This window comes from Macaca mulatta, chromosome 1 (genome assembly GCF_049350105.2).
Source record: "Macaca mulatta isolate MMU2019108-1 chromosome 1, T2T-MMU8v2.0, whole genome shotgun sequence".
NCBI classification, from domain to species: Eukaryota; Metazoa; Chordata; class Mammalia; order Primates; family Cercopithecidae; genus Macaca; species Macaca mulatta.
In genome coordinates this window covers 194,933,030-194,958,245 of record NC_133406.1, presented here as the reverse complement: position 1 = coordinate 194,958,245, position 25,216 = coordinate 194,933,030, and the positions used below count along the sequence as shown (strand labels likewise).

Sequence of the window (25,216 nt, the reverse complement as noted above, 5' to 3'; positions counted from 1 at the left end):
TTTCATGTTACCTGCAAACACAAAGTTTTATTTCCTCTTTTTAAACTGTATACATTTCTTTTTCTTGCCTTATTGTACTTGTTAGGACCGCCAATAGAATGATAAATACAAGTGGTAAGAGTAAACATCCTAATATTGCTCCCAATATTAAAGGGAGCTCTGCTTTTACTGGAGAATTGGAGAAGATGAAAAAGCTGTAGCCAATACTGCTGGCATCCTCTCAGAGTCCCTTCTCTCCACCAATTTCTTACTCCTCAGGTTTCAAACACATTCAAGTCTCCTACTCCTAGAAAACTCTTCCCTCACATCTGGCTCTTTACTGTCCAAAGAGGAGCGTATCATTCATCATCAACTTACTCTCTAATCCTTCCAACCACACTTGTCACTTTTGTAAGGCCATCCCAAACTGTCAGAGTCAAAGCTCTCTCCCATACTTAGTAACAGCTACATTTAAAAATCTGTGTTCCTCTCTGTATCATGTACTTCAAAAAAGCAAAACACAAACAAAAACCTATCTGTTGAGGTCTGTGCTGAGTGGTGCACACAGGGACAATCAGGACTATTTAACTTCCCCAGGTAACAATATAGGACTGCTAATTACACTAAACCAATACAATTTTAAAATAATTTTCTAATTATACAAACATATCATATAGGAAAAAAAATATAGAAAACCTACTGCAATCAGGTCCCAAAACATCTTCAATTTGTGATTTTTATCTACCTACTTTTTCTTGGTATACTCATTCCTTCTTCAGCTAACCACTTCTCAGTCTCCCTTACTGCTACTCCACAGGTTCTGCTCTACACCTCCCTTCTTTCCAATGTATTAATCTCCCTGGGTGATTTTATCTACCCACAAACCTCAACTATTATCTCTATTTTCATGTGCACATCTCTAGACCTAACCCACCTCTTCGGCATCAATAATTTTTCTCCTCCAACCAATTCTGCTCCTCTGCTCTCTCTCTTCAAGTTAATTACCTATTTTTCATCAAGTCACTCTGGATAGAAATCTTTAGAAAAATTTGTATTAATTATTTTTTATGTACAGAAAGCTCAACAGTGTACATTTAACCCAACTGGTGGCAACCTTTAGCCTCCACCTTTTTGAGCTTGGCAATGCGAGTCACAGACGTGGGACCCAGGACACTGCCTCCCCAGTGATGGCAGATCTCATCGTATCTGTCATTGTAATTGATCCTGATAGCTTCCACCAGCTTAGCCAAAGCGCCTTTGTCTTCTGAGTTAACCTGTGTGAAGTCAACCAGTGGTGCAGGTCTTTCTGTGGACTAGATGTCCCCCTCTTGCCTTCCCCTTGATAATGCAGTAAGGGACCCCCATTTTATATATACCCCCATTTAGTAAGGGCAGGTAGGAAGACAACCAGCTCGATGGGATCCATGTCATATGCAATCACCACTAGCTGAGTCTTCGTGCTCTCCACTAAGGTGGTGACAGTGTTGACTCCTGCTTGAAAGACAGGTGGTCTCTTACTGGGGATGTCCCCTTTGCTGGCAGCTTTCTTCTCAGCCTGGGCCAATAGCCTCTGCTTCTTTCTCTTGCTTTGTCTCTGGTCTGTACTTATGGGCCAGCTTAAGAAGCTGAGTAGCTGTTTGGCGGTGCAGGGCCTGGATGAACTGGTTAATCGCAGGAGGCACTTTCAGTTGCACATAGAGGATGGCTCTCTGCCGCTGCAACCTGATATAGCAGGGCCATTTCATAAAGTGAGTGAGGTCTCTTTTGGGCTGGGTGTCCTGTCCAATGCCAAAATTCTTAGGCCTTTTCTCAAACAGGGGATTCACCACTTTCTTGGCCTCCTGCTTCTTGACAATAGCAGGGGCCGGAGCCAAGTTCTTCCCCTCGCCCTTCTTTCCTTTTGGCATCTTGGGTGGCAGGAGGAAAAGAAATCTTATTTTTGACTCTTCCTTCTCTAATTACAATACCTCAGTTCCAATTCTTTAAGTTTAGCCTCCAAAACAAGGTCTTAGTTACTAACTGAATTTCCATTGACAGAAAAACGGATAAATCAAGTATATTCACACAATGTAGTATTTGCTATACAGTAGTAAAGAAGATCTAGAGCAAGGTTTGTCAACCATGACACTACTGACATTTTAGGCTGACAAATTCTGTTACGGGGCTGTCCAGTGTGTTTTAGGTGTTTAGCAACATCCCTGATCTCTGCATATTAGATGATATTAGCACTAACCCCAGTTGTGACAAGAAAGATGTCTCTAGGTAATGCCAAATATCCCCCAGTGGGCAAACTTGCCCCTAGTCGAGAACTGCTAAGCTAGAGCCCCATGATTCAACACATGTAAACTTCAATTTTACATAAATAAGAGAATTACAGTATGAATTATTCATATGAAGGTAAAAATGCGCAAACTGATAAAATAGAATGTTTGTATCATTTCCACTGGGAATGTCACAGGACTGATAATGAAGCTTCTAATCAAACTATGCTAATCAGCAGCATACTACCCAGTTTAAAAGGTACCCTTACTTCTACTTTACTCCACACGATTTCTTATTTGCCACCATCTTCTCTTTTTCTTATTGAAGTACATAAGAAATAAAAACTGTTGGGGATTCAAATAAATTTTTCTATATGCACAGTTGGTTATGGTTATATTATTACATATACTCTTTCATTTCAGATACAAATGATGTTAAAATCATCATGGGTTTATTTAATCATAGAATAAAAGTATTAAAGGAAAGTAGTTTTTTAATAAGAATATACTATAATTGTTGCATTTCTTTTTTTTAAGAGATGGAGTCTTGCTTCCACCTGCCAAGTAGCTGGGGCTATAGGTGCACGCCACCCATGTCCACCAGTTCTGTTGCTAATGCTTTTGTTGCTAGTTTGATAAGAATTTCATCAAGTTGCTTAAGTGTAATGAGCAACATAGATTATATTTTCAAATCATTCCCACTGGTCTTTCTTGGATTTGCTTATAAGTTTGTTGTATAAATAATAAAAATTACGTTTGAAATTACAGTAATTTTTGGACTATTTGTTATCTAGAACATTCTGGACAAATATTCAATATGTAAGGGCAGTATAGACCTTCCTGAGGATAAAATTTTGAAGAACAGTCACCTGGGAATAGGAATTCACATTAATATATAATTTAAATCAAGACCCCAGGTCACTTCCTAGACTTGAGGGTAGAGGACCTAATGCCTAAATTTCACTCCTCTTTAGGTGACTCTATTAATTGATGAAATGGCTATAACAGAAGTGACTGACTGATGTGCTACTTAAAAACAGCTAGAGGCTGGGTGCGGTGGTTGGTGTCTGTAATCCTAGCACTTTTGGAGGCCGAGATGGGAAGATCACTTGAGGTCAGGCATTCGAGACTGGCCTGGGCAACACAGTGATACCTAGTCTCTATAAGAAATAAAAAAATTAGCTGGGCGTGGTGGCATGAATGCAGTGGTGCAATCATAGCTCACTGCAGCCTCAAACTCCAGCACTCAAGTAATCCTCCTGCCTCAGTCTCCCTAGTGGCTGGGACTGCAGGCATGTGCCATCATGCCCAGCTAATTTTTAAAAAAATTTTATAGAGACAAGGGTCTTGCTGTGCTGCCCAGGCTGGTCTCAAACAACTGGCATCAAGCAATCCTCCTGGCTTGGTCTCTGAAAGTGCTGGGATTACTGGCATGAGCCACTATGCCTGGCCAACTTAAAGATACTGATTTGTTAAAATGATAATCTTTTTTCTTTTTTTAAGAAAGAATCTCGCTCTATCGCCCAGGTTGGAGTGCAATGGCCCAATCTCAGCCCACTGCAACCTATGCCTCCTGGGTTCATATGATTCTCCTGCCTCAGCCTCCCGAGCAGCTGGGATTATAGGCGCTTACCACCAAGCCCAGCTAATTTTTGTATTTTTAGTAGAGATGGGGTTTCACCATGTTGGTCAGGCTGATCTTGAACTCCTGCCCTCAGGTGATCCAACTGCCTCGGCTTCCCAAAGGGCTCAGATTACAGGCATGAGCCACCGAGCCCAGCCTGATAATTTTTTCTTAAATAAAATATATTTTAAACATTTTATAGATACTCTAAAAATGCTACCTTCAAGAGGCCAAAAGGCATGTAATTTAACACACAGTAACACCAAGTGTTACTGAATATATAGGCAACAGCGAAAATACTCCCAATTACATGTTCATATCACAGTAATTTTATATGATAGAGAACAAAATCAAGAGAAAAAATGTTTTATCATAGCTGGAAAAAAGACTATTTAACACGCAAGAGTACATTTTAACATAAATTATATCTCAGTAAACTTTGTAAGACTTAAGAGAAATTAAAGATTTTTCTAAATTCCAAAGACACAAAAATGAAAAATTTGCTACAAGTTACATAGGAGTTTTGGTCACCATTTTCAAATGTTATCAACTTAACCCCTTTCCTCTAAAAACAATAAAAACCTCAACTTACAAATTCCTTTTTCTGTAATTTCTGAAATGCTCTCATTACTAACAGGGTCTCATATTTCAGACATTATTTGTCGGCTTCTAACCATACATCTAAAGATCCATACTTACAAAGTCCTCCTCTTCAAACTGCAACTTTTCCACCTTGTCTTCTTTCTTTTCTTCCCTAATCTCCATAGGTGGCTTTTCCGCAAAAGCACACCCTTTTCGGGAGTGGAAGCTGCCATTCCAGTGGCGATGGTTCCCTGTGCCACCTCCGCTACGCTGGCTCATGCCATCATGACCTCGGGAGGAGCTATGCCAACCAGAAGGGTTCCCTGTGATTCCAGCATATGCTCCCTTAGAGACACCAGAGTCCACAGAATCATGGCGGAACAGGGAGGGCTGGTGCCAAGAATCTAGAATAGTAAAGAAAAGGAACTAATTACATTGTTTGCTTCCTGATTTGGTTTAAGGTATCGGCAAAAGGCCTTCAGGGGAACTTGTTAAAAAAAAGTCCACACACAAAAAAATCACAAAATGTATCTTTTCTTTGTGAGGTAATTTCTGAAATCAGTCCAACTGAATAGATGATTCACGAGAATCATAATCATAGTTAGACCTAGAAAGAAATGTAGTTGTGTAATGACTACTAGAGAATCTAAATGAAAACTATGTTCAGAAAAGATCCTATTTCAAGATTACAGACACATACCCACAGCCCGGGCTTGTCCTAAATGAGTAGCTTAAATATAGTCATGAAAGTTGGACACAGCTCACCTCCTGCAGTTCGTAGGAGACCATTGTTAAAAAAACCATCAGAGGAATTATGTCGACGGCGGCTTACTCCAAATCTACCTTCTCCTCTAGGCAGGTGCTCTCCGTGTTTTTCGAAGGTGGCAGTAGGTGACTAAGATGATGAAGTATGGAGAGGCAAATGGATAAACAGCTATTAGTCCCTTTCAATATCTTAATAGGCTTTGCATCAGGCCTTCAAAAAACAAGTAATAATGGTGATAGAAACCCCGTATTATAAACATATAGACCCTAAGGGTACCCCCAGGTGCCTAATTTAGAGAAGTCCTGGGTTATATATTCAATCATTAATTCACTTCCTTTATTCCAAATAATAAATATTGGAATAAATATTTATTCCAATAATAAATATTGGAGAGGAGAAAAGCTAGCCACTTCAATTGTTTGCATGAAAGGAGGGGGAGGGGAAAAAAAACCTTGCAAATATCTGTAAGTATAAGCTCCAAAACTTTACACTTAAAAATATTTATCTTGTAAGAGAGGAAAATCAAAACGATTGCCTCAAAAATAATCCTAAAGTTTTAGTATTTCTGGAATAAGGGTGAAGGCAATGGTTGAAATATCACCCTAGGAGGTCGGTAGTAATTACAGAGTTTTTTTTTTTTTTTTTAAAAAAAGTGATGAAGTCTCATGGTTGCCCAGGCTGGAGTGCAGTGGCACAATCAAAGCTCACTGCAGCTGCTTACCCTTGAGCTTAAAGGATCCTCCTGCCTCGGCCTATGGAGCAGCTAGAACTATTGGCCCATGCCACTAAGTCTGGCTAATCTTTTAAATTTTTTGTAGAGATGGAGGTCTCACTATTTTGCCCAGGCTGATCTCTCACTCCTGGCCTCAAGCAATCCTCCTGCCTTGGCCTCTCAAAGTTCTGGGATTACAGGTGTATGCCACAGCACCGAGCTACTAGAGTTCTTATAGTTTTATAAAACATTTATTTCCAGATATAATACTTGTAACAATATTAAACTTTTGGCATCATACCCATTTTACTCATTTACACACAATGAAAGAGGTCAAGAGAGAAAAAAATAAGTCTCTGAGGTAATAAAACTGAAAGGAAGCAGTCTGAGAAACTTTATAGATTAACTCTAATATCCCTTCCTATTTCAAAGAATTTTATTCTATGACATTCATTTTTTGTTTTTTGTTTTTTTTTTGAGACGAAGTCTCGCTCTGTCACATCGGCTGGAGTGCAGTGGAGCTATCTCGGCTCATTGCCAGCTCTGCCTCTTGGGTTCATGCCATTCTCCTGCCTCAGCCTCCTGAGTAGCTGGGACTACAGGCGCCTGCCACTGCGCCCGGCTAATTTTTTGTATTTCTAGTAGAGACGGGGTTTCACCATGTTAGCCAGGATAGTCTTGATCTCCTGACCTCGTGATCTGCCCACCTTGGCCTCCCAATGTGCTGGGACCACAGGCATGAGCCACCGTGCCCGGCCTATTCTATGACATTCTTAAATTATAGAGACCAAAGTCCATAAAGCCATGAAAATATGGGTATGTTTGGCACGGAAAACCTAAGTCAGAGCATGTTTACATTTACTTTTCTTTTTTTTTTTTTTTTTTGAGACGGAGTCTCGCTCTGTCGCCCAGGCTGGAGTGCAGTGGCGTGATCTCGGCTCACTGCAAGCTCCGCCTCCCAGGTTCACACCATTCTCCTGCCTCAGCCTCCCGAGTAGCTGGGACTACAGGCGCCCACAACCGCGCCCGGCTAATTTTTTGTATTTTTAGTAGAGACGGGGTTTCACCGTGGTCTCGATCTTCTGACCTTGTGATCCGCCCGCCTCGGCCTCCCAAAGTGCTGGGATTACAGGCGTGAGCCACCGCGCCCGGCCTACATTTACTTTTCTTACTATCAATATCCTTGCCAATATTTTACCCATTCGAGTGGGTAAAAAGATTTTCTCCTGTTTTCTCTTAAAAGTCTTACAGTTTTAACTTTTTAACTTATGTTCCATTTCAAGTTAATTTTTCTGTGTATGAAGCAAACGCTGAGGTTCTTTACCCTGCCCCCATACAGATAGAAGCTAGTTCTTCTAGTTCAAAAACACAACACTATCACTTCCTCATTGAATTACCTTTGTACTTTAGTCAAAAATCAACGAAATACATACATAAGCCTTTTCCTTGTTTTTTTAAAAGCCAAGGTCTCACTCGGTCATCCAGACTGGAGTACAGTAGCCCGATCATAGCTCACTGTGGCCTCAAACTCCTTGGCTCAAGTGATCCTCCCGCCTTAGCCTCCCGAGTAGCTGGGATGACAGGTATTCGCCACCACACCTGCCTAGTTTTTTTCAAATTTTTCTTGTAGAGACAAGGTCTTACTTTGCTGCCCAAGCTGGTCTCAAACTCCTGGCTTTCAAGCAACCCTTCTGCCTCAGCCTCTCAAAGTGCTGGGATTACAGGCATGAGCCACGGAGCCCAGCCTCTACAGGCCTATTTTTGAACTCACTATTCTATTATATTCCTTTTATGTCTATCCCCTTATGCCAAAACCACAGGACTTTGCTTACTATAGTTTTGAAAATGAAAGAATGTCTTCTAATTCTTTTTACTTAGTTCACTGTGCTAAAACAATTATTCTTCTCTGATAGATCTGTGTACTTCTCATGTAGCCCACTAGCTCCAAGCCTTGGGTCAGATTAGGCCAATTATAAGATCCTGCAAATTTCATTAATACAATTTGAAATTAAGTTTAGAACCGGGTGTGGTGGTTCACTGCTGTAATACCAGCACTTTGGGAGACTGAGGCAGGTACATCACTTGAGCCCAGGATTTCAAGACCAGCTGGGCAACATGGCAAAACCCCATCTCTACAAAAAAATACAAAAAATTAGCTGGAAGTGGTAGTGTACGCCTATAGTCCCAGCTACCTTGGAGGATGAGGTAGGAGAATCGCTTGAGCCAGGGAAGTCAAGGCTGCAGTGAGCCATGATCGCACCACTGCACTCCAGCCTGGGCAACAGAGTAAGACCCTGTCTATAAAAAAACAAACAAAAATCCCAAAATGAAGTTTAGGCTGGTACAGTGGCTCATGCCTGTAATCTCAGCACTTCTGGAGGCTGAGGTGACAGGATCGTTTGAGGCCAGTTCTAGAACACCTTGGGCAACATGGTGAGACTCTATCTCTACAAAAAAAACCAAAAAAGTTAGCCGGGCATGGTGGTGCTCGCCTGTAGTACCAGCCACTCTAGAGGCTAAGGTGAGGGGACTGCTTGAGCCCGGGAGTTCAAGGCTGCAATGAGCTATGACCATGCCACTGTACTCCAGCCCGGGTGACAGACACCCTGTCTCAAAAATAAATAAGTAAAAGAAAGTTGAAATAAAATGAAGTTCAAAGAAAAGACCATTGGTCTAGATGAGACCAGAAGCACTTTCCCGAAGTCCACATTTTAAAATAGGAAAGGTAGGCCTTTTTGAGAATGCCTACCAATTTCACTCTTCCTCTATTCGTTGGCAAAATGGGAAACGCTTTTAAGTTTACTAGCTTCCCAAACGTTTTATCAATAACTCAGGCTGATTCTTTTGTGTACTGTGACTAGGTCTGCTTTAATCTATATAAACTGGTAATTCCATTTGCGTTTACCCCTAATACAACACACATCTCCCCTGAAACTATTAAGTAGGTTAATGCCTCTAAAACAGTTTTTAGAATTTAATCTGAGATCCATGTAGTAGTTGAACAATCACTGTCTCTACCTTTTCCTCCTCTTCATCTATTGCCATAAACAAATGTGTGTTCAATCCAAAGGTCTGTTTACCCAAGTGCCATTCCCCTTTTACTTGTGCCCCTTTGACCTCGACAACAGGTTAGCAAGTATGTTTAATCTCCAAAGCGTGCTGCAGCTAATACAAGACTTAACTATGTCATGTAATGAGAAAAGCCTTAGGATGTAACGAAAAAAGTGAGATACTTAAAAAAAGAAAAAAAGAAACATAAAAAAGTGAGATACTTGGCAGTAATAAGGTACTAAGGTACACACTCATGTGGACTGCCTAATTACTTACATCCTTCTAACAGAAAGCTATTAAGTCTATGAAAATGTTTTTGAAATCCTCAGACGAGATTGAATATATTAAAAAACATCAGGACTGGGCTGAGTGCAGTGGCTCACGCCTGTAATCACAGCACTTTGGGAAGTCCAGGAAGGCGGATCACTTGAGCTTAGGAGCTGAAAACCAGCCTGGGCAACATGGTGAAATTCCATCTCTATAAAACGACAACAACAAAAACAAAAATTAGCAGGGCGTGGTGGTATGCAGCCTGTAGGCCCAGCTACCCTGGGAGCTGAGTCAGGAGGATTGTCTGAGCCCAGGAAGCCGAAGTTGCAGTAAGCTGTGTGATCACACTACTGCACTTCATCCTGGGTGACAGAGGGAGACCCTGTCTCAAAACAAAACAAAACCAAAAAACAACCAAAAACCACCCCCAAACCCTCTAGTATTTGAGAAGTTACTACAGGAATGCAGAACAGTACCTTAGCTGACTGTGGTGTTGAGAAATTTAGCCAAGCAGGAACAAAATCATGCTGCGCCATTTAGGTCCAGTGTCTCCTTTCAGCAAGGTGAGGCATCCAACCTCATGGCCAGGATCTGAAAACAAAACAACTCAAATCACTAATGTTTACAAGAATGTGATACCAATGTATAAAGGAATCTGTAATTATTCTAAGATTCCTCTTTACAGAAAGACCTGCCCTCTGAGCCTCTCTATAGATTACTTACCAAGCCTTTTAACTCAGAGAAGTTCTAAATAAAAGTAATTTTTGTTAAAACAAAAGTTCTAAACAAAAGAAAATGGTAACATGTGCCTGGAAGATTGACTTTTATTTTTTGTAGAGGAAGGTCTTGCTATGTTGCCCAGGCTGATCTTGAACTCCTGGCCTCAACAGATCCTCCTGCTTCAGCCTCGCAAAGTGTTGGGATTACAGGTGTGAGTGACTGCACCCAGTGAATCTGGAAGGTTTTATGAAGGAAGCTAATGAATTCTTGATTGTTACATCAAAGAACTTGAAGAATTAAACATCTATTTAAAACCACAGACACTTATGAAAAGAGATTAATCTGCTTCAAGTACTCAGGTAAATTCTAGCAAAAGCAGTAGAAAAGATATTCTTGGCTGGGCATGGTGGCTCACACCTGTAATCCCAGCACCTGGGGAGGCCGAGGTGGATCGCTAGAGGCCAGGAGTTTGAGACCAGTCTGGGCAACATGGCAAAACCCCATCTGTACCAAAAAATAATAAAGGAGCCAGGTGTGGTGGCACACGTTTGTGGTCCCAGCTACTCTGGAGGCTAAGGTGGGAGAATCACCTGAGCTGGGAAGGTTGAGGTTGCAGTGAGCTGAGATTGCACCACTGCACTCCAACCTGCGTGACAAGAGTGAGACCCTGCCTCAAGCGGTGGGCGGGGGGATCTTCCTAGATAAGGACGATACAACCTCTCAAGAGCTTTTCTATTTAGTTCACATGAATTTCTTCAAATACCAACTAGCATCAGTTTTCCTGAGATCTGTTGCTGTCTTCAAATCACCCCACTGATATTCTCCAAAATTAAATACATCAGAAAGCAGTAGGTATTTTTCATGATGCATATACATAGAGTCTTCTTTCCAAGTTAGACACATGGATATTTACCCCAGAGTGTAACCTCTGTGGTCCTGTTTCTGAACTCGAGTTGGCCAGCTGGATCTCCCACGATGTTTTCCTGTTAAAAGGGTGCTTAAGTAACCTGGCCGGCAGCACGACTTATGATGAAGCACAAAGCAGCCAGGTTCTGTGTGGATCACTCTCTCAGTCCCCTCAACTGCTCATCTTAAACTATTTGGTTCCTGACACGTTTCCAAAAGGGGAAAGGGGAAAAGGGGAAGGGGGGAAGGGGAACATAAAAAGTATTTGTTACATTTAAAAAAGGGGGGAAGGGGAAAGAGCTGTATCTATGTTCACCTCATTCAACTTCCTTGAGTTATGGCACTATGATGTTGCTTAATTAGGTAAGACATGGATATTTGCACCGAGTGCAAACACTGTTCATAACAAGGTCATAGCTAGAAAGACAGATGGGCTCAAGTGTGGACAAGTAATGTCATCAAGGTGACAGATCAAAAATACTAAGGCCCTATAAAAGATCTGAGCAGTCAACTCCAAAACATCCACATGACAAAGTCCTTAAAATACAAATCTCATTATTCTTACTCACGCAACTGCTAAAAAATAGTGTGCAGATATGTATTTATATTTGCCTTAACCTTCAAAATCTAGGGACATAAATCTTGTCTTTGTTAAAAAAAAAAATAAAAATAAAAATATTTCAGACAGGAATTTGCTATACACTTTTCCCTCCACAAACAGCAGCTTTCAAGGCAAATTTCTTGGTATAAAGCTCCTAAATGTATATTCTATGTCTTTGGCCTTTACTATTTATAAATTCAGAGCAAAGTTAAAACATTAGAAAGATGGGTGGGATGGGTATTAAGAAATAGTCAAGGAGAGATATAGTTCCAAAATGAGAATTTCTTCTTCGGTTTTCTGTGTTTCACTTGTTCTGCTCCTTCCCAAAATCTGAATTGAGCCACTGGAAGGAGATATGGAGAATCTTCTACTGCTTTGGTAGAGAAGTCACTTTTTATTTTGGATCCATTTCCACCATTTCACAATCATTTGAAAGGCCACACGAATCTATCACTCTGTAAATGAAAAAAACAAAACATAAAATCACAGGAGGCAAAATCACTATCTCATATATATATATCTCTCTCTCTCTGCTAAAATGAGACACAGTTAAATAATCAAATCAAGGCCCTGAGAGTCAAAACCCTTAAGTCCAATTTAGACACTACGGATGTATGTCACCACCTATACCAACAAGATGACTGGGATACAAATCTTTTCTAAGGATTTGAGAAAAGTCACCTAAACAGAGTTTGCTATTTTTTTTTTGGAGATGGAGTTTTGCTCTTGTTGCCCAAGCTGGAGTGCAATGGCGCTATCCCAGCTCACTGCAACCTCCACCTCCCAGGTTCAAGTTGATTCTCCTGCCTCAGCCTCCCAAGTATCTGGGATTACAGGTGTGCACTAACACGCCCAGCTAATTTTTTGTATCTTTAGTAGAGACGGGGTTTCACTATGTTGTCCAGGCTGGTCTCGAAACTCCTGACTTTGTGACCTGCCCGCCTTGGCCTCCCAGAGTGCTGGGATTACATGAGTGAGCCACTGTGCCTGGCCTGGAGTTTGCTTTTTTATATAAAAGCACCTGTAATCTCAACACTTCGAGAGGTCAAATTTTCCAAACAGCTGTCTAAGGTATTCAGAAATGCAAAATAATGGGTCTTTCAATCTAGATTTTTCTCTCATAAATAGAACAGGTTGCCCATGAGTAGTCAAAGAACCACATAGCTTGCTGGTATATTACCAAAGTCACCAACTACCTATTTGTTTAGTACTAGCTACAGCTAGGATCCTTAAGATATCTGTCATAGTATTTTTTATGTATTTATATATATATATATATATATATTTTTTTTTAGATACCTGGCTCTCAATTCAGAGATTTAAAACTTTTATAATCTAACTTGTTAGGCACTGAGTGAAACAAAAATTTCTTTGGTAACTTCTCAACATTCTTTCAGGGGATTCCAATTAGAAACAGGGTCTCACCCTATTGCCTAGGCTGGAGTGCAGTGACTTGATCGTAGCTCACTGCATCCTTAACTCCCAGGTTTAAGCAATCCTCTCAGAGACCTCAGCTTCCCGAGTAGCAAAAAAAAACCATGGGACTACAGACGTGCACCATCATGCCCATCTAATTAAAAAATTTTTTTTGCAGACACAGGGTCTCACTTTGTTGCCCAGGCTGGTCTTGGAACTCCTAGGTTCAAGCAATCCTCCTGCTTTGGCCTCTCACAGGGCTGAGATCACAGGTGTGAGCCACTGTGCCTGGCTGCAGAAAGATTTGATAGAAAAGAATTTTTGCATCTATGGGTAATTCTGGTCTATACTGGTAAATTTCAGTTTGGAAGATATTTCTCATATATCCAATTCAGCAGCCTTGCACTATATTGTTCACAGGAATAAGTTCATGGGAATAAGAAATACCAAATTCAGGATAGTAAGTATCTCTGTGGGAGAAATGAAGGGAAATAAAAAAGAGGTCCCAAAGAGTTTCAACTGTATCTGTAATGCATTATTTCTCAAGTTGAGTGATGGGTACAAGATGACTATTCACTTATTGCTCTTTTTATAAACTTGTAAAACTGAAAAGAGTATTAGGCCGGGTGCGGTGGCTCATGCCTCTAATCCCAGCACTTTGGGAGGCCGAGACAGGTGGATTACTGGAGGTCAGGAGTTCAAGACCGACCTGGCCAACATGGTGAAACCCCGTCACTACTAAAAATACAAAAATTAGCCAGGCGTGGTGGTGCATGCCCGTAGTTCCAGCTACTCAGGAGGCTGAGGCAAGAGAATCACCTGAACCCAGGAGACGGAGGTTGCAGTGAGCCGAGATCCCACCACTGCACTCCAGCCTGGGTGACAGAGCCAGACGCTGTCTCAAAAAAAAAAAAAAAAAAAAAAGCAAAAAACCCCAAAATTGTTTTTATACAGGCCTATACCTGTAACTCCCAGTAACAGATACATGAAACTGTCCCTGTAGTGAAGTTATTCTAGAAAAATAAGTCAAGCATCCTTATGGAAAAGATATAATTAACTGTCTGGTGTATACTTTTTATCTTAAGAATTCTAGTTTAAACCACAGAAAACCTGAAGTTCAAGACAGAGAGAGAAATCATCTATTAGGGTATAAAACTGTTGGACACAAAGGAAAATGCCTCTATTAGGGTATAAAACTGTTGGACACAAAGGAAAATGCCTCAATTTTCAACATAAACAATTCCCTCTTTTCAATAACCACTAGGTACTTTCCAGTTTTCCAACTGACACACACCATCACCTGTTCAGTGTTTTACACACCGAATCCAAAGTTTCTGTACCAGAGTCCCAACTTAGGCAGGACTAGGAGAAATACTAACTAGCAATACTTTGATACTATTACAGGTCCTATGGCTGTTGTATATCCCGTAACAATTACTCACCCATCACCCTTAACAAGCTGGGATACCTGAAGTGTAAAGAGTGTGACCTACACATGCATGTGCAGAGTATGTGGTTGAGAGGAGATGCACTGTAAGTGGGGACGTTTGATCAAACAGAACAAATAAAAAATGAAGAAGATAGATAACAGAAATTTCTGTTCTGGAAGTAACAGACTAAAAGGAAAAATTCCAAAATGTTCTTAATGGTTTTAGTAGGATGGTGGAATTACGGGCATTTTGTTTTATCTTCTCTATTAGTCAGAAGTTTTTGTAATGAACTTACTTTGCTCTGTAAATTTTAAATTAAAGATCTTTAGTGATGCCTTTTAGGGCTGTGGCTAGTTTTACAGAATGGCTAAGTGGGAGACTTCTGCTTACTACTAAAAAATTCTGAGAAGAAAAAACACATCACTTAAAATTCTCTTAGAACTATTTTTTTTGGTCTGAGAAAACAGAGCAGGGTTCTGAGTAGCTGGACTGCGGGTGAATGTCACCATGCTGAGCTAATTTAAAAAAAAAAATTCTTGGGCTGGTGTGGTGGCTCACATCTGTAATCCCAGCACTTTGGGAGGCTGAGGTGGGCAGATCACGAGGTCAGGAAATCGTCACCACGGTGAAACCCCATCTCTATAAAAATACAAAAAATTAGCCAGGCGTGGTGGCAGGTGCCTGTAATCCCAGCTACTCGGGAGGCTGAGGCAGGAGAAGGGTGGGAACCCGGGAGATGGAGCTTGCAGTGAACCAAGATCACGCCACTGCACTCCCCCTGGGCGACAGAGCGAGACTCCGACTCAAAAAAAAAAGAAAAAAAAAAAATTCTTCTGTAGAGATGGGGTCTCACTATGTTGCCTAGGCTGGTCTCAAATGCCTGTGCTCGAGCGTCTCACAGAATTTTTTTTTTTTTTTTGGAGATGAAGTCTTACTTTCTGACCCTGGCTGGAGTGCAGTGGCATGACCTCGGATCACTGCAACCTCTGCCTCCTCCCGGCTTCAAGCAATTCTCAAGCCTCAGCCTCTTGAGTAGCTGGGATTACAGGTGCCCACCACCACACCCAGTTAATTTTTGTATTTTTGGCAGAGATAGGGTTTGCCATCATGTTAGCCAGGCTGGTCTTGAACTCCTGACTTCAAGTGATCCACTGCCTGGGCCTCCCAAAGTGCTGGGATTACAGGTGTGAGTCACCACACCTGGCCTCATAGAACTTTTAAAAAACATGAAAGATGGCCGGGCCTGGTGGCTCACACCTGTAATCCTAGCACTTTGGGAGGCCGAGGCGATTGGATCACCTAAGGTCAGGCATTCGAGACCAGCCTGGCAATATGGTGAAACCCCATGTTTACTATAAATACAAAAATTCACTGGGCGTGGTGGCTGGCACCTGTAATACCAGCTACTTGGCAGGCTGAGGCAGGAGAATCACTTGAACTCGGGAGGTTGAAGTGAGCTGAGATCCCGCCATTGCACTTCAGCCTAGGTGACAAGGGAGACTCTCACAAAGAAAAACAAACATGAAAGACTAGACTGGAGGGGAAATCAAGATTCTTTCTAATATGAGATGTCAAGCATGTGCTCTGGAGCTCAAAGGAGAGGTGTGTTCTACTAGTAGAATTTTGGTAATTGTCAGTATTTGGTAGACAACATTTAAAGTTGGGGAATAGGTGAAATCTAAGGAGAGTATAAAGATGAAAAAGTTGGTCAAGTGCGGTGGCTCATGCCTGTAATCCTAGCACTCTTGAGAGGCCGAGGCGGGTGGATCATGAGTTTGACACCAGCCTGACCAACATGGTGAAACCCCGTCTCTACTAAAAATACAAAATTAGCTGGGTGTGGTGGTGCACAACCTGTAATCCCAGCTACTCAGAAGGCTGAAGCAGGAGAATCACTTGAAACCGGGAGGTGGAGGTTGCAGTGAGCTGAGATCACGCCACCACTGCACTCCAGCCTGGGCAATAGAGTGACACTCTGTCTCAAACAAAAAAAAAAAGGGAAAGTTTCCAAGTCTTGTTTATTTCATTTCATTACTTCTTTTCCATCTGTTACTTGTGACTCTTCAAGGTCTAATTACTCTCCAACTTAAAAAACTAATTTTTTAGGCACTACTAGTCTCTTTCCACCATCTGCCTCAGCCTCTCCTACTGGCTGCCACACTCTGTTCCTAGACTTAGATTGTAATTATATTACTACTCTGCTCAAAAATGTCTGGTTTCCCACCAACAATACAACAGGATTTAAATTCCTCAGTCTAAGAGACAAGAAATAATAAGCCTTTCCCCCAGCCCTCAAAAACCAGCCCAAAAAGTCTCCTTTAATTCTCTATCTGGAAGTAATTCCTGCCTCTGAAAATGAAACCTTCAAAGTACTTTTTTTTTTTTTTTTTAAAGACAGAGTCTTCTGTCACCCAGGCTGGGGTGCAGTGGCACTCACTGCAACCTCCGCCTCCTAGGTTCAAGCAATTCTCCTGTCTCAGCCTCCCAAGTAGTCCCAAAGTGGGACTACAGGTGCCCACCACCACGCCCGGTTAATTTTTGTATTTTTAGTAGAGACGGGGTTTCACCATATTGGTCAGGCTAATCTTGAACTCCTGACCTCAGGTGATCCACCCGCCTTGGCCTCCCAAAGTGCTGGGATTACAGGCGTGAGCTACCGTGCCCGGCCTCAAAGTACTTTAATTGTGCCTACTAGGCCACTAACACTCACTTCTTCCAGGATAGTTATAAATGTTTATCTTAGCTCCAAAAGTAGGCCAAAAACTTGTCACTTCTAAGAATCCTGATTTGCTATTCTTTGAAACACACATAGCATGTATCTAGCATGGTACCGTGCATATGTTAAGGATTCAAAAGTTTAATAAATTTTTACAAAGTATAATAAAGCAAGGATGCAGAGAAATTAGAAACCTCATGTATTGCTGGTAGAAATGTAAAATGGTGCAGCTACTGTGAATAACTGGTTAAACACTGAGGTACCATATGACCTAATAATTCTACTTCTAGGTATATATCCAAGAGAAATAAAAACATGTCTACACAAATACTTGTAACTGAACGTTCATGGTAGCCTTATTCACAATAGCTACAAAGCAGAAACAACTGAATTGTCTATCAATAGATGAAGGAACAATATACTGTATATTCACACAACAGGCTATTATTCAGCTATAAAAAAGGAAATAAAGTACTGATATAAGCTACAACACGACATGAAAATATTACGTTAAATGAAAGAAGGCAGACACAAAAACTGTAAATTGTATTATTTCACTTATATGAAACATCCAGTCCCACAGAGCTAGAAAACAGATCAGTGATTACCAGGGCTTGGGAAGAGGAGGGAATGGGATGTGACTGCTTAATATAGATGAAAATTTAGTTTGGGGTAAGAAAAGGTTCTGGAACTACATAGTGGTGATGGTTGCACAACACTGAGAATGTACTTCATGCCATGGCAATTGTACACTTTTTCAATTGGTTCTGATGGTAAATCTTGTATTTTCCCATAATTAAAAGAATTATAATAAAGCAGTCAATGTTAATATTAAATACAAACATTACCCTACATCACCCATTCTTTTTCAGATTATGAAAGTACTTTTGCTCTCTCTCTACAAACTCCCTGCATCTGAATACTTGATAAAACCATTCATTCATAAACATTTGTCAAATATTTTACCTCTTCAAAACAAAATCTCCAACTTATCAGGCACCTCATATGTCAGGCGCATTATTCAGTATTTCACAACATGACCTAATTTTATATTTTATAATTAAGTTTATACTGCTAGGAGAGCACCTCCCTGGCCAAGGGCCTTATCTCAATTACCTCTACTTCAGCCTCCTTTTACCTAGATACAACACTACCAGTGCTGTTGGCTTCAACCACTCATTTTCTCCAGAGTCCAGTAGCATCACCAATTATTCCTTCTGGTAACTTCAACTTCTATTTATACTGGGTCCACTCAATTTACAAAAAACTGTACTCAATTCTCCAAATTAAAACAAACCCCCTTATTAAAGCCTGTATCTTGCTCTAGGTATATCCTTGATGTGCTTTACCCTCCAGTCTTTCGTTTTTTGGGTTTCTTTTTTTTTTTTTGAGACAGTCTCATTCTGTTGCCCAGGGTGGAGTACAATGGCGCCATCTTGGCTCACCGCAACCTCCACCTCCTGGGTTCAAATAACTGTGTGCCTCAGTCTCCCGAATAGCTGAGATTATAGGCATGTGTAACCTGTATTTTTGTATTTTTAGTAGAGACGGAGTTTCACCACGTTGGCCAGGCTGGTCTCCAACTCCTGGTCTCAAGTGATTCACCTGCCTCAGCCTCCAAGAGTGCTGGGATTACAGGTGTGAGCCACGCCACCCTGCCTGCCCTCTAGTCTTAACAAAAATCTATACAGAACAGTGTACCCTTATTGTCTTTATTTCCTCACTCCCCCATTTATTCCTCAACCCACAGAAAATTACCTTTCCCCCACAGCTCTGACCCTTCTATTTTCAAAATATTCCCATTAAGTTAATCTAACTAGTATATGATAGGCATAAATAAGTTTGCAGAGAAATAGTTGATGAATGACAGTGAACAAAACATTTGCACTGAAATAAGAATATATTTATAGTATTCAAAATACTGTAGGAATATTTATGAATTTTTAAGTACCTAATAAATTAAATTGCACACTTAAAAACAGAACACCTAGCCAGGCACAGTGGCTCAAGCCTGTAATCTCAGCACTCTGGGAGGCTGAGGTAGGCGGATAACTTGAATTCAGGGGTTCAAGGCCACCCTGGCCAACATGGTGAAACCTCATCTCCACTAAAGATACAAGAATTAGCTGGGCGTGATGGCACACACCTGTAATCCTGGCTACTTGGGCAGTTGAGGCACAAGAATTGCTTGAACCTGGGGAGTGGCAGAGGTTGCAGTGAGCCAATATCACACCACTGCATTCCAGCCTGGGCAACAGAACAAGACTGTCTCAAAAACAAAAACAAAACAGAACACCTGCATCTACATATTAGGCTGAACAAATGTTCTTGAGGAAGTTAATGGCTGATGTAATGCCCTAAACTTGAAAAACTTCACCAGCCTAGGCAAAATAGGGAGACCCTGAATCTTCAAAAAATTTAAAACTTAGCCAGGCATGGTGGTAGGTGCCTATAGTTTCAGCTACTTGGAGGGTGAGGTGAGAGAATCACTTGAGCCCAGGAATTCAAGGTTGCAGTAGGCTATGACTGTACCACTGCACTCCAGTCTGGGTGACAGTGAGACCCTGTCTTAAAAAATAAAAATTAAAAACTTCACTTAATTTCAATACATTCTCCATCTGTCATTGATATACCATTTTAATTCTGTCAAAGGCATAATTTTGAGCACATCTTCAACCATGAAATAGTTTCCATTCTATCTATACTATATAAAATAATTTAAAAGCCCTGTCTTCTCTGTAACACCGTTTTAAGTTTGGCTCAAATACAGAGATTATTCTTTCTTTTTTTGGAGACAGGGTCTCACTCTGCTGCCCTAGAGTTCACTGGCACAATCATAGTTCACCATAGCTTGAAGCTCCTGAGTTTAAGCAATCTTCCTGCTTTAGCCTCCCAAGTAGATGAGACAACAGGTGCATACCAGCAACAGCGGTGGTAGAGACGGAGGTCTCACTATGTTGCTCAGGTTGGTGTCAAACTCCTGGCCTCAAGGGACCCTTCTGCCTCAGCCTCCCAAAGTGTTAGGATTATAGGTGTGAGCCACTGCGGCCAGCCCAGGGATTTAATAGCTATATGCGAAAATCTAAAAGTATGCAGCATCTAACTTTTGACCAGCCTTGTTTAATTTTGGCTCCATAAACAAAGTAACTTTAAGTAAAACAATAACAGACGTAGTTTAGTCATTTGAAAGTCTTCTTCAGGGTAAAGGCTTTTGGGTATGATCCCCCCACCCTCTGCCAAAATTGATAAAACAACTAAGTAACATGACTTCATAAATTAACTGGATAGTTTATAATCTGTGTATTGCATAAAATAGAAAAAGAACATAATGTAGTTCTCAACTAAGGGATCATTAAAAATATTTTTGATGGATTGTGAAGTGCTTTCTAGCAAATAAAAGGATTCAAAGAACGGAGTGGCACTGATTTATAACAAACAGTATGTAACATTCTTAGATCTTACGTCCATAAAAATGAAAAACATAAGTTGGCCCAAATCTGAACTCCTTTTTAGTATTTCCCCATACCACTGGTCATCAACCTATCTTTTATCTGTCTCCCACTGATCCCAAGCACATAGAACACTATCTGGAACATAGTAGATAAATATTTCCTGAATAAATGCTTTGGTGACTAGTAGGGCGGTACATCTTCAACTTCACAAGGTAACGTCATAATACTTTCGAACAAGGTGTAACCAGTTTTCACCATTATCAGCAGCATTTTAAGCGTTCCATCTGCTTTACATCCTCAACCAAACTACATATGGCCAGACCGGAGGTTATTCTTTGCTGGTGGGTATAACGTGATCACCTACTGTAGTCTTTTAATCTATTTATCAGGTCTTTGTATTTCCCTTTTCATAAGATACCTATTCTTTTTACCATTCTTCTTTTGGTTGTTGACCTTATTTATTTAACGCAAGAGAATAAATCAGATACAAATCCTTTGATTATGAGTTGCAAATACCTTTTTCCACTTCAAAGGTTATCTTTTGATTTTCTTTCCCATGTCTTTTGATGAGCACACATTCTTAATTTAGATGCAATCAAAGCTGCTGGTCATTTACTCTATGATTCACATTTCTGTATCTTGTTTATAGCAGTTTTTCTCCAAGGTCCAAACAATTTACCTATATTGACTTCTTAGTTTTAAGTTTTGTCTTTCACATTTAGGACTTCAATCAGTTGGAAATGATTTGTATATGGTATGAGACCCAGGTCCAATTTCATTCTTTTCCGTATGAAAAAAAAAATTGTTCCAGAAGTATTCTTTTTTCACTGATTTATACAGCCAGCTCTATCATAAATTGTTTCTATATATGTATGGATCTGCTTCCAAATTTCTGTTCCACTGGCTTATTTACATATTTTGACACTACCACCATATGTCTTAACTATTATACCTTTACAATAATATTCTGATATGTATTAGAGCAAGGCCATCTCCCCTCATAATATACCGATAGAATGCCTTGGCTAGTCTTAACTCTCTGGCTTTTTTTTTTTTTTTGGAGACACAGAGTCTCACTCCATCACCTAGGCTGGAGTACAGTGGTATGTATGATCTCAGCTCACTGCAACCTCTGCCTCCCAGGTTCAAGTGATTCTCGTGCCTCAACTTCTCAAGTAGCTGGGATTACAGGCGTGTGCCACCATGCCCATTTTTTTTAGTAGACACGGGGTTACACGATGTTGGCCAGGCTGGTCTTGAACTCCTGGCCTCAACTGATCCACCTGCCTGGGCCTCCCAAAATGCTGGGATTACAGGTGTGAGCCACCATGCCCAGCCTCTCTGGCTCTTTAATATTAATTTTAAAACAGGCCAGGAACGGTGGTACATGCCTGCAATTCCAGCACTTTGGGAGGCTGAGGTGGGAGAATCGCTTGAGCTCAGGAGTTCAAAATCAACCTCAGCATCATGGTGAAACCCCATCTCCACAACAAAGAAAATACAAAAATCAGCTGTGTGTGGTGGCTCACACCTATAGTCCCAACTACTCAGGAGGTTGAGGTGGGAGGATTGCTTGAACCTGGGAAGCTGAGGCCGCACTGAGCAGAGATGGTGTCACTGCACTCCAGGCCTGGGTGACAGAGCAACTCTGTCTCTAACAATAAATGAATAAATAAATAAATAAATAAATAATTTTAAAAACAACTATGTCAAATTTAAGGGGGAAAATCTTGTTATGACAGTGCTTGGAATAGCAATAAATCTAGATTAAAATGGGAGAACTGACATCTTCATAATAAATCTTCCAAATCATGAGCATGGTCAATTTCTTATTTAAGTCTTCTTTAACATCATCAAGTAAAGTTCTAAACTTTTTTTCCATAAAGATGCTGTATATCTTTTTAAAAAGATTTCTTCAGGTCAGGCGCGGTGGCTCCTGCCTGGGAGGCCAAGGCAGGCAAATCACGAGGCCAGAAGTTCGAGACCAGCCTGGCCAACACTATGAATCCTGTCTCTACTAAAAATACAAAAAATTAGGTGGGCATGGTGGCAGGCACTTGTAGTCCCAACTACTCAGGAGGCTGAGGCAGGAGAATCGCTTGAACCCGGGAGGTGGAGGTTGCAGTGAGTCGACATTGTGCCACAGCACTCCAGCCCAGGCGACAGTGCGAGACTGTCTCAAAAAAAAAAAAAAAAAAAAAATATTCTTAGATACCTTATAAATGTATTTTTGATGCTATTGCATTATTTCCTTTAAATGGCTATTTACTGCTGGCATAAATTATATCCAGCAACCTTGCTAAACTCTCATTAATTCTAATAATTTGTCTATAGATTCCACAAATAATGAGAGATAGAAAAACTCTTTTTATACACGTTAACTTTTAGGTGCCTATCAGACATCAAGGTGGAGATGTTAAGTAGATAGCTGGATAACAGTCTGCAGTTCATGACAAATACAGACTGTAGACAAATTTCATTTAAAACCATAGACCTAGATGAGATCATCAACAAAGCGAATGTAAAAAGAGATGGAACCTTGATATATAACTTTAAAGATTGAGAGGACTGAGGAAAAAAACCATCAAAGTGTGGGGACCCAGAAGCTAAGCAGAAACATGTTTCAAGAAGGTAGAGTGACCATTTTCAAATGTTATTAAATAGGATAAAAAGCTGATAACTCACCACTGGATTCACTTGGAAGTGTCAGTGACAATGTTGGACAAGGGAGGTGGTGAAAACCTGATTCCAGTGAGTTCGAGAGGGAAGGAATTGGAAACTAAAAGTGTAGACAACTCTTTTGAGAAGTGTTGCTGCAGAACAGAGAAAAGGAGCATGTAGGCTAGAAGGGGATGGTGTGGTCAAAAGAAGTTTTTTACTGCACTGATAGGAATAACCCAGCAGAGAAAGAAAACTTCATGCAGCTGATACAGAAAACTGCTGAAATATCCTTCAGCAATTCAGAGGGGTGAGATGTGATGTACCAGTAAAGACTGGCCTTCAACAAGCTCACGAATACTTCACTTACAGGAACAGGTGGGAAAGCAGAACGCGTGGGTACTAATGCAATGAGAGTTTGGAAGGTCTATCCTGATTGCTTCTATCTTCTCAGCTAAGTAGAAAGCAAGACCTTCAGCTAAAAGTATGGGTAAGTGCAGAGGAGTTGAGGGGTGTGAGAACAATTAAAGCGTGAAACTGAAGAATGAACTACGGAGATACAGTAGAGCTTCCCAGCAGAGCAAGAGCCCATACCTGTAAGCTACCATGACTTTGACCCCCTGAATTCTCTTTCTCTTCTCACTGACCCATACCCAATTCCCCAAACGCCAATCTAAGTTAAGATCCCAGTTCTTGCTTACTTTGCTTGTCACCCATGAAGCTGACTGTGGTTGAAAGAGACACAACCATGCTTTTAAATATTTGTTTTCGGCTGGGCGCCGTGGCTCACGCCTATAATCCTAGCACTTTGGGAGGCCGAGGCGGGTGGATCACAAGGTCAGGAGTTCAAGACCAGCCTGCCCAATATGGTGAAACCCCATCTCTACTAAAAATACAAAAAAATTAGCCGGGTGTAGTGGCACATGCCTGTAATCCCAGCTACTCGGGAGGTTGAGGCAGGAGAATTGGTTGAATCCGGGAGACGGTGGTTGCAGTGAGCAAAGAACCAGCCCGGGCAACAGAGCAAGACTCTGTCTCCCCCAAAAAAAAATAAATAAATAAATTGTTTTCTACTACAAAGAACCCTAATCAATATACTCTCAAAAGTCAATGAAAGCTGGGCATGGTGGCCCAAGCTTGTCATCCCAGCTACTTGAGAAGCAAAATCACGAGAATCTCTTCAACATGGGACGGGGACGTTGCAGTGAGCTGAGATTGTGCCACTGCACTACAGCCTGCGTGACGGAGCGAAATTGTCAAAAAAACAAAAAAATCAATGACTTGTGAATCACCAACTTCAATGGCTTACACTGTTTACATGTTCTTTAGCAAAACCCATCTTAAATCCCCTGATTTCCATGACATCACATCATTAGACCAGCAGTTCTCAAACCCGGATTACATCAAGCTAAAAAAATTCAAAAGATGTTTTAAGGACTGACACAGGATTGCCCATTTTATTTGGATAAGTAGAAGATTAAAAATTTTAATATCACAATTTCATTAAAGTCAGTATGTCACAAAAGACAAATCTTGGAAAAAGGAACAACTCACCTTAAAAAAAGTTAACAATCTTACATTGATAATATTCACAAAGGGCTGAAGTCTTTGTCAGAGAGCAGCACTGAGTGACAACCACTACATTAATATATGCTGATCTTCTCCCTACCCTGTGATTACAGATGGTCCCTAACTTACGATAGTTCAATTTAAGATTGTTCAACTTTACAATGGTGTGAGGTGAGAAAGAAACTCAACAGAAACCATACTTTGAATCGTCATCTTTGCCCAGGCTAGCAATATGCAGTACAATACTTTCGTGTGATGCTGGGCAGTGTCAGCAAGCCATAGCTCCCAGTCAGTCACAAGGGTCAGACAAAAGTAAACAACTGATACTGTACAGGGTATGTGTTGCCAGATGATTTTGCCCAACAGCAAGCTCATGTAAGTGTTCTGAAAATGCATAAGGTAGGCTAGGCTAAGTTATGATGCTTGGTAGGTTAGGCATATTAAGTACATTTTCAACTTAATGTTATTTTCAAATTACAATGGGTTTATCCAAACGCAAGTCA

The 25,216-nt window shown here is 40.8% G+C and overlaps 1 protein-coding gene across 6 annotated transcripts in view; it reads right to left on the bottom strand.

The window, feature by feature from the left end:
• Positions 1-25,216, bottom strand: part of GPBP1L1 (GC-rich promoter binding protein 1 like 1) — a 62,454-nt gene that overhangs the window by 24,099 nt on the left and 13,139 nt on the right. For 5 of the 6 annotated variants that reach the window (XM_077977292.1, XM_077977118.1, XM_015138385.3 and 2 more), the window contains 4 exons: positions 10,879-11,927; positions 9,722-9,836; positions 5,212-5,341; positions 4,564-4,850 (listed from right to left, as the gene is read on the bottom strand). In XM_077977292.1, coding sequence (XP_077833418.1) covers positions 4,564-4,850; positions 5,212-5,341; positions 9,722-9,781 — 477 coding nt within the window. In that variant the 5' untranslated portion in view covers positions 9,782-9,836; positions 10,879-11,927. 6 annotated transcript variants of the gene reach the window in all.